The sequence below is a fragment of the Sinocyclocheilus grahami genome, unplaced genomic scaffold, assembly GCF_001515645.1.
Source record: "Sinocyclocheilus grahami isolate Dianchi unplaced genomic scaffold, SAMN03320097.WGS_v1.1 scaffold819.1, whole genome shotgun sequence".
In the NCBI taxonomy this organism is placed as follows: Eukaryota; Metazoa; Chordata; class Actinopteri; order Cypriniformes; family Cyprinidae; genus Sinocyclocheilus; species Sinocyclocheilus grahami.
In genome coordinates this window covers 101,114-111,726 of record NW_015505998.1, presented here as the reverse complement: position 1 = coordinate 111,726, position 10,613 = coordinate 101,114, and the positions used below count along the sequence as shown (strand labels likewise).

General features: G+C 38.5%; 1 protein-coding gene across 1 annotated transcript in view; it reads right to left on the bottom strand.

Annotated features, from left to right (window-relative positions):
* The window catches only part of LOC107562336 (gamma-aminobutyric acid receptor subunit rho-2-like), a 23,250-nt gene extending 13,946 nt beyond the window's left edge, over nt 1-9,304 (bottom strand). The window contains exons 1-2 of the mRNA XM_016246971.1: nt 9,086-9,304; nt 8,074-8,180 (exon numbers count right to left, since the gene is read on the bottom strand). Of these exons, the coding sequence (XP_016102457.1) occupies nt 8,074-8,180; nt 9,086-9,201 (223 nt within the window). The 5' untranslated portion in view covers nt 9,202-9,304. The remainder of the gene's footprint in view (nt 1-8,073; nt 8,181-9,085) is intronic.
* Nucleotides 9,305-10,613: the final 1,309 nt, after the last annotated feature.

Below are 10,613 nucleotides of genomic sequence, written 5' to 3'. Positions count from 1 at the left end.
ATAATCTTGGTCATCTCTGGAGAAGACATCTCTGTGTTTTGATAACAACTCGACAAGCCTTTCACATTGTGCTGGTGTGAGACCTTCGTAGTTTACTTCAACTGGATCTGTTGGCTGCATGAGTAAGTTCTTATCAGCCTGAACCTTGTCTTCCTTTAATTCTTTGACATGAAGTACACCGTCATCTTCCTCCAATTCAAGAACATCCTTTATGACCACCTCTTTTGGCTTAAAAACAGAAGCCACTCTAGATCGGGATGCAATTCTAACGGTCTTTCCACTCAAGTTCAGCATACGCACAGGGACCTTTCCACAGTCTGTTTTAGCAAGAACGTGAGCCACTAAGAGTCCTTTCGGCAAACTTGTGCCAGCTGCAGGTTCTACTAGCACATTACTCTTCACACTAAGTGACAGTCCACAGCGGCCCTCAAGTACCTTCTCCGAGTGGGGCGGAATAGTGATAGCCTGTCTTCCGGCAATCTTAACATACCCAATCCTTCCATCAGGCCCTAGATGTCCCGCTTCCTTCTCAACTCTAGCAAGTACCCTCCGGACTTGAGCTTCATCTTGCTGACTATGCTTGTCTACCTTTTCCATCCCCTCCATTGAGATGAACTGAGACTGCACGTCATTCAGAATCAGAATCAGAAAGAGCTTTATTGCCAAGTTTGTTTGCACATACAAGGAATTTGTTATAGTGTCACAAGCTTCCAGTACACGGAGACAACAACAACACACAGATAATAAAAATGAGATGTGAATAAAATACACATGCATAAATATAAACCACAAAAAAAGAATAAATTGTATGTACAGGTGTGGTATAGATGGAATGGGAATAGAATAAAATAAAATAAGTTGTAGGAATGTACTAGGGTTTAGGGTGATAAATAATTATAAGGTTATTGCACATACTGTACTTTAATTGCACAATGGGAGAACATTAACTGTTCATGAGGTAGATTGCCTGGGGAAAGAAACTGTTTTTGTGCTTGGCTGTCCTGTGTTGCAGGATGAATTGCAGTCCCATATTGACTGCATCATCCACTTTGAGTCATTGAGTATATTCATACCGATGATCCCAGGCACTCCTATCATTTCCTTGACGTCGGGACTTGTGTCAGTTAGAACGAATATACACTTCCTAGGAAACACTTTTCCCAGACATTCTACATCAGCCTGTAAGCAACCTAAGACAGGAATGTCTAGTCCATTGGCCGCTGTCAGTTTAACCCAGCATGCAGAGAACAACTTTAGCTTTTGCTCCCCAAAATGCTGTCTGAAGTGTGACTCGGAGATGGTGGACACCTCTGACCCTGTATCTAAGAGGCACTTGGTCTTGACACCGGCTATCTTCACCTCAACAGTGAGACAATCCCCAAAAGCACTATCCTTCAGATTTTTAGCAGTCTCGTCAGCCAGCCATTCTGCTGTGTGACATCTAATCAATGAGGGCCCTGGGCTTTTCTGTACTGCACCTCCCAAGTCTTTCTCGGTAATTTCAGCTGACTCCACTATACACTGTGGTGCAGTTGGTCCCCTCCCAGACTTGCCACCTTGTGGACAATAGCGACTGGTGTGTCCAGGTTCACCACACGAATAATATAACAGCCTTCACTGTCTTTTAACGGTAGTTTCTTTGGACTGCTCTGCTGTGGTCCATTCCTTTCTTTTGCATGAACGACTTGATATAATTCCTCTTGACGAGCAGCTATTTTCTGAATTGCTTCATGCAACTTCTCTAAACACAGAGTGGGGGGAGCATCCTGTGCTGCAGCAGCATTTACTACCCCTCTGGCATGGGTACTGGGCCTGACATTAGTAGAAGGCTGTGCATCCTCCTCTTCTGACCAGGTAATTGCCGCTTGCATCAACTCCACGGAACTCAAATCTGGCTCAGCCTTAAATCTGCGCTTCATCTCTCTAGACGTAAGAAGTCATCTTTTAGGCCTAGCACCAGTTGCTCTTTCAAAACCTTTTCAGCATCTGCCACTCTAGCTGGCTCTCAGCGCTGAACACGATTAAGTCTTTCCCGAAGGTCATATGCATAGGAGCGTATTGTTTCTCCTGTATTCTGAGCACGATCGTAGAAGTCTTTCAGCCTTGTACCAATGGGCACTTTATCTCCATAAGTGTCAAGGAGAACAGTGAAGATGTTGTCAACAGATTCCTCTTTTCAGTCCATCATGAACTTCACTGTGGCTTTGGCCTCATCTTTTAGGTGCTGTTTCACCAGCTCAACCCGGTCCTCAGTGGGCACCCTCATGACTTGAAATGCAGACTTCATTGATGCCACCCATTCTTCAATATTCAGCTCTCCTGGTTTTGATACGCAACCAGTGAAATCAGGGAGCTTCCGGTCTCTAGGGATATAAATGGCAGCTGGGGTCATTTGCGCAGAGGCTTGGCTCTCAATTACCACCTTTGCTAAGGATAGGGCTTCTCTCTGCTCCGCCCTGGATTGGTCAAGTGCCCCTGCCTGCTGGGCAAACCTCCTCTGCATCTCTGCCATCTCTTTTTTTAGTTCCTCCAGTTCAGACATCTTCTTACTTGACAACAAACAACTTGTGGGCCTGGAGACGTGTGACTACTTAAATGTGCCTAATTCGATCCTGTTCGTGACGCCACATTTGTAACGGGGGTATTTAGCCCTTTGTGTAGGGGAAATGGATTACCGCTGCCCTGGAAGTTTGGACAACAAAAGGATCTTGGTCCCTGCTCCCCAAACGTTTTAGTCTCGTTACATACTAACGTGTGTATGTGGTTTCTTACCTTATTGTGTTGGAACACTACTGATTGACAAGGGTAGGCTTCAAGTATGGTAACGTTACATGGTGGCTTCCTGAAGTGAAATTGCATACATGAGAGTACAGTGTGATATGCTCCTCCCTCCCCAGATCTAATAAAGTAAGTGAGACTCCCCCACTCCCTGACAGCTCTCAACAGAAAGGTACACTGTAGATAAGTGTAAAAAGGAATTAAACAGTATTTGATTATTTTAGATTTCTTTTTCTTATGAATAATTATTTCTTGTTTGAGTAATCGATTAAATGAAAATCATAAAAATTATTTACAGTCTTTGTGCTGTCTTTTCAAATCCACACAATCACCTTCAACACAACAGTTGAAAACTTTTCACTTGTGGTATAACAAATCCCTTATGAAACTTCAAAATGAGATCACTTGCAATTTGTCAATTGGTAAACCCACAAATTCTCACCTTTTCAAATGGTCACCTTCAAACAATCACATTTGAAAACAACAAAAACAAAGCATACACAATTAAAGCTCACCTCAGAATGAGCACTTATATGAAACGTCCCTTCAAATGTTTACTCACAGTTACTCAAGTTCCATAGTCCACTTGAATTACCACAGTTCCCTGTTTTTCAGTTCAGTCACTAAAAAAATGGGAAAAAATGAGAGGAATACCGTAGAACGATAAATTTGAGGCCGTTGACTGGACGTAGGGTGCGTTGAAATAAACTGAAGATCACGTAGTTTTAAGTGTGTAAGTTCAAAAATTCACTCAGTCTTGTAAAAATATCCCACAGATAAACTGTCTCAAAAAGCATCAAACTGAGATGAATCAACCTGAGATGTCACTTGGATGGCAGGGTAGCAACACAATCTTCAACCTTGAATCGGCGGATAAGTTAAGTCTCTGCATTAACTGCATTATACAGAGATCTCGGTCTCACCTGCTCTGACACGTGCGGGAAACTTAATTGCACGTGAATGGTCCAGGTGCAAAATACAGCAAAAATACATGCAACAAGTCACTTGATGACAAAAATTAAGCAGGGTTTTCACTTTAAGCGTACTCACAGCTTCCGTGGCCTTCGATATGTTACTGTGTCATTTTAACAGCCAACACATACCACTAGAACAAAACTGAAAAAAACTCCTTTCTGCTATGAACTGTGGTTCACTGTACACACTTTCACTTAGTGCTGTCATCCTTTATTTGACTTAAGCCTCAATAATCTTCAGTTGAAGCAACTTTATCGAACGAGCTTCTCGATCACAACACTGCTCTCACTTCTGTGTGTGACACACTCATACACCGCGCTCTTCTTCGTCTCTCCCTACTTGCAGCACGCGCAAAAAGCGGACCACTCGCCAAAATAAAAGTATCCCAAAGATAATCTCTTTTCAAAATAATATACCCATTACATATAGTACATTGAAGAATGATCATATGACTTTTTACATACACCATGTGACCTGTAAATGCGGGGGGAAAAACGTTTCCATTGCAGTTTTGCGAATTATTCCTTTTTCGCATTGCCTGAAAAACCACCTCATGCGAGCGTAAAAACGTTTTTGCAATATATGGGCGTTTTTGCGAAATGTACGTGTTTCCATTTCAATTTGTGCAATTTGAAGGGTAATAGAAATGCGCCTACTGTTGAGAGTTCACTCCACTAGAGGCCACCACTGTGCAAAATGCTTCTTTACATCTCAGTCTATACGAATATAATTCTGAAGTTGTAATAAACCCAGTGTTCCAATTAGGCTAATTGAAGTGTTTTCATTCAAAGAATACATTTAAATCAGTGTCATTACACTGATAGTTGTTAGCTTTTTAATTATATTATCCAAAGTTACATCAGTTGGCAAACAATAAGGCAAGGCTTAGGAGTCTATTTAAAGGGATTGATTGTGGTGGGGAGATTGAGCAAACTATGGCAGCAATACTACAGTGAATAGTTGTGCTAAATCACAACTATTCGCTAAGTCCTATGAGCTAAGTCCTTAAATAAAGATACACCTTTATTTAAGGTATACCTTTAGAGTCTAAGAGATAAGGTTATGAGGAAACGCACCCCTGGCTGTGTCGGTGTTCTTAAATTTGCACAGAACTTTTCACCCCCATTGGCGCTTTTATGGAATTGCAGTAAATCTGGCCCTTGATGTTTTAAAACATGCCGGACCACAGACAGGGAGAGGGAGTGATTGGATGCATAAGATTAAAATTTTCCTAGTCACACCAGGAATGATCAAAAACACCACTCTTCTGCTTTTCCCTGGGAGGTCTTTGGCTTGATGACTGAGTTCTCTGCAGACATTCAGGTTTCTGTTGACGCATTGCAGCAACTCGGTTCTTGTTGAGCAGAGATTTGCAACCTTAAATTGCAAAGCTTGTTATCAAATGAATGCACATTTGATGGAAGAATTTAGAGAAAGACTTTAATTATAAAATGATATGTATGGCACGGTCCGAACACATCATGCCTGAGTATCTTAAAATATGAAAATTCATTATCAAAATATTCATTATTATTGGTTTAAAAATATGATAATCTAAACAAAGACAGCTAGGGAGTGTCGTAAGTTTCACATAATTTTCACATAATAAATATCAAAATGTTGATTTATAAAATATTTCAGTATTTGTTGTGTGAAATTTATTGCAATCATTTTAACCACAACAAATATTGTTTTTAACGGTTTTTACTGTAATTACTGTACTTGGTTACCAAAAAGACAACAGAGTCAGTGAAGACCTTGAAATTAAATATGAGACGCATGCTGTGTGAAGAAAACTTATAAATAAAGAATCACTTGATGTTTAAGAAAAATGTTTATTATGCATCATTTCCAAACTGGAATATTGTCAAATTACTGTAATGTGGAAATATTTAAGATATTTGTATTTGAGGTAATTAAAATGCTAGCAATACAATTTGCCTTCACAATAAAAAGGACTTGGAATCAGTCCACAAATAAAAAAATTGTTTTAATGCCATTAGAAAAAGTTGTGTCTGCTCAACTGTGCTCCTTCCTGCAAAAAAAATTATCTCTATGAAGAATTCCACCATAGCACAGAAACTGCACTTGTTAAAATTACAAATGACTTGCTTCTTGCGTCAGACCAAGGCTGTGTCTCATTGCTAGTTTTACTTGATCTTAGTGCTGCATTCGATACTATAGATCATGACATACTCATAGATCGATTACAAAACTATACAGGTATTCAAGGGCAGGCTTTAAGATGGTTTAGATCCTACCTGTCCGATCGCTACCATTTTGTTCATTTAAATGGGGAGTCATCTCAATTATCACCAGTAAAATATGGAGTGCCACAAGGATCTGTCCTAGGTCCTCTGCTATTTTCGATATACAGTACATGTTGCCCCTTGGTAATATTATTAAAAAATACGGGATTAGTTTCCACTGTTATGCTGATGATACTCAGCTATATATCTCAACAAGACCAGATGAAACTTCTAAATTATCTAAGCTAACAGAGAGTGTTAAAAATGTAAAAGATTGGATGACCAATAATTTTCTCCTATTAAATTCGGATAAGACAGAGATATTACTTATTGGACCAAAAGACAGTACAACGAATCTCGTGGATTACAATTTGCAACTAGACGGATGTACGGTTACTTCCTCTACAGTCAAAAATCTGGGTGTTATATTAGATAGCAACTTGTCTTTTGAAAATCATATTTCCCATGTTACAAAAACAGCATTCTTCAATCTTAGAAACATGCCAACTTATGAAACATGATACCTGTTTCTGATGTAGAAAAGCTAGTTCATGCATTCATGACCTCTAGACTGGACTATTGTAATGCACTGCTAGCTGGTTGTCCTGCATCTTCAGTAAACAAGCTACAGGTAGTCCAAAATGCAGCGGCTAGAGTCCTTACCAGGTCAAGAAAATATGATCATATTACCCCAATTTTACAGTCTCTGCACTGGCTACCTATTAAGTTCCGTATCAGTTACAAAATATTATTACTTGCCTATAAGGCCCTTTTTGTATCGTGAAAAGCGCTGTACAAATAAACTTGAATTGAAAACTTGAATTGAATTTGTCATACGTGGTAGAAATGTGCATAACTTTCAGAAGAAATTATAAAAATTACAAAATCTTCTGCAGTGCATGTCCACTGTAAGATACACTGCTAGTACACAAATTAAAGTGTTTAAACGGTTAGTTCATATGTTGTTTACATCCAGGCTTCCAGGTTCTACGTCCGAACGCCGGCTCATTATTGGATGGCTCCTCACATGTGCAGCTTTGGCCAATAATGAGCCGGCGTTGGGACGTAGAACACGGAAGCCTTCACTGTGCTTACTGCGTTAACCGCGTAAGGATAATGACAGGAATTAGAAGAGATTGCTGAATAAAGTTATTATTTTTGTTTTGTTTTTGCGCACAAAAAGTATTCTCGTCGCTTCATAAAATTATTGTAGAACCACTGTAGTCACGTCGACTGTTTTAACGATGTCTTTAGTACCGTAAAAAAAAAAAATACGTCTTTATGTATCTTGAGAGTTTGGGTGGCGTTGCTGTCAATGGAGGCCTCTCTGAGCCATCGGATTTGATCAAAAATATCTTAATTTGTGTTCTGAAGATGAATGAAGGTCTTAGGGGTGCGAAACCACATGAGGGTGAGTAATTAATGACAGAATTTTAATTTTTCGGTGAACTAACCCTTTAAAAAAAGGTAAAAAACGGTTCAACGAGCCAGTTGATATACTGTATATACAAATATATATCACAATGCAAAAATTCCTAACGCTTTGTTTACTTTAAGTGATTTTGGGGCAAAATATGAGCCTTGCCATGTTTCGTAACTTTCACCATGGTATTTTGCTAAAATAGAAAAATTTAATGATGATGATGATGATGATGATAAACTAATAGAACAAGTTAATCAGTTTACATCTGTTCATAAAACTTACATTATTTGAAAGCTGTGCAGCAGAAATATGACATAAATAATGCAGATGACCTGGAGCACATGTGCGAAAGATGAAAAGTGTGAGAAGCTAGAACATATTCTGAAATATTCACAGCACCTATTCTTGCAAATAATCACTTTATGAACTGTGGAGATATTGTATTGTAGGCTCCAAAGTAAAAGGAGAGTATTCATTTACTAATATTAATTGTATCAGCACAGTTCAGAAATTCGATGGTCTCATACAATAAAAAAGAAAAACTGCATAAGAAATAGTCTACAATCAGTATGAGTTGACAATATATATGTCAAAACAATTTTGCAGTGATTTTCATGCCACTAACACACACACACACACAGATTTTACCTGCAAATGCTGGTCTCATAGTGAAGTCATGATCATCGACACGCAGCAGATGGTCTGATCTCACCTGATGTGTCTTAGTTTGATCCAGCATCTTCTTGAACAGTGGACTGCAAAAGAACATCTCAGCACTTCAATGCAATCTCATACAAATACAGACGTCTCATGAGCACAACTATTATTCACCAATCAACCTTCAGGTTTAATTGTGGTAAATGTTTAGTATTATTATATGCACACTAGTATATATTAACAGTTTTAACCCAAATGTAGTATTTCAAATAAATAATAAAAGCACTTTATTATTAGAAATATTATTAATAGAAATATTATGATTTAGGGTTTTTTTTAAAGAAGCAATTCTCAAACAACACATAGTATTGACATTCAATCCATTCTTTTCTGTAAAATATTTGTTTCTGAAATGTGAACAGTCAAAGATTTGTGTTTCCACACTGTTAGTGAATTACTCCGGTTCAGTTCTGAAAGTTACTTTTTAATTTTTATAATCTTGACTGCGCAAAACACACACACACACACACACACACACACACACACACACACACACACACACACACACAAACAAGAATGACAGTTGAACTGTACATAACCTTAGATGTTTTACAATTACAGTTTAACTGTCTTTTAGTTGTCAAAATTTAGTTTTCACAATGAGAACCTTTTCAACCCTAACTGCATACTAAACTGCCTATTTTGGTAGTTTTCTGAGCAGAATTTAAACTATAAAACAATTATGATACAGACTTAGATTTATGAAAAAGCAAAAATATAAAAGGAACGTGAAAATACCATTATTTTGCCATTACAGACAGTAATTAGAAATGTATGAAAATCAATCACAACTTAGGCTACAAAACCACAAGCCTGTTATAATTAGACAAAAAAAAACTCGGGTAGATGCTAATGATAGTTGGCTTCATCTCGTTGTTGCTCGCGCACGTAGCTTTCCACCTTCTGTTAAAACTGAAACAAGTTGAAAGCGTGCGACACTTACGTTCCGTGTTTGTGATGTTGTTCAGATGTTCTCCTGAGGTTGTGCTTCATCTTCCCGCACTGACCGCTTATACTAGCGCACAGCAGCAGAAAAACAGCCTTCATAAAGTGAGACATCGCGAAGGAAAGACTAGACAATCATCTCGTGTTCCAGTCAGCGTTCATTCGGGATGAAGTTAGTTTTGCTGCAGTGCGCTGAACGCTGGAGCTCAGCGCGCGCTCTGATTGGTCCCCACGCCGCGACTCATTTCACCGCTGCGTTCTTACAGACGCGCGTCGCGCGGAGCTGCGGAGTGGAGAAGAACACGCGTTTTAAAATATGAACTCATTTAACTCAACACATCGTCTTAAAAAGGTGTCACATTGATCAACTATTAAAGGGGTCATATGATGCTTTTTTAAAGATCATTATTTTGTGTATTTGGTGTAACAGAATATATTGACATGCTTTAATGTTCAAAAAACACATTATTTTTTCAAATACTGTACATTATTGTAGGTCAGGGCTGTCCAAACTCGGTCCTGGATGGCCGGTGTCCTGAAGAGTTTAGCTCCAACCCCATTTAAACACACCTGAACCAGCTAATCAAGCTCTTACTAGGCCAGGACTGTCCAAACTCGGTCCTGGAGGGCCGGTGTCCTGCAGAGTTTAGCTCCAACTTGCCTCAACACACCTGACTGGAAGTTTCTATGCCTTGTAAGAGCTTGATTAGCTGGTTCAGGTGTTTTTCTTGTGCCATAGTGCTTCTCAATGTTACTATGCTCTCTATATATGGCTGGTCCACCCTTCAGTGTAAGTCTATAGGATTTATTTTTCACATGTTCAGGTAACACTCTGATAAGTTACACATTTTAGAGTACCCTTCAGATCCATAACATGCATGCTGCATGGACAAGTTGCATTACTTGTTTAATATTATTACTTCAATGCTGCACAGTACTTCCTCTACAAGTGAAAAGAGCACACAGTTATGGTTGAATCAGGTTTATTGCATTAATTGTCCATTTAAACATTAGGCTAAAGAAACTACAGGTTGTTGCTTAGGAATTAAAACAAATGATGTTTTAATCGTCTATCCACATAGGGCCAACATCGATTTTGTCTACAGCAGTGATTCATGTATATAATGTTGCTATATTTAAATCCCAGAGTTTTAAGATATATTGAAAAAATTAAAAGCATTATAGTCGCAACTGCTTGGATGTTTTCTGAAAATTACCAGATCATTCATTCACAGACATCACCATTTCTCTATGTGCATGTTTTTTTTTTAACTGTTTATAAGTAAAAATTACAACCATGCCTACATTATTATAGCATTTTTAAAGTATGTAAATGTTTAACTGCAAAATTAGAAGCAGTCTGCATTTTTTTAGTTTGTTTCGGTCTAAGACCAAATTTTGTACATTGGTATTTGTAACAATAGTTCTTTTGAAATTCATTATTTGGGAAATCGTATATAAACAATACATTTGCAGGATCTGGAGGAAACCACTTGAAAACATGTCTTGGTCATATTTCACCCCAA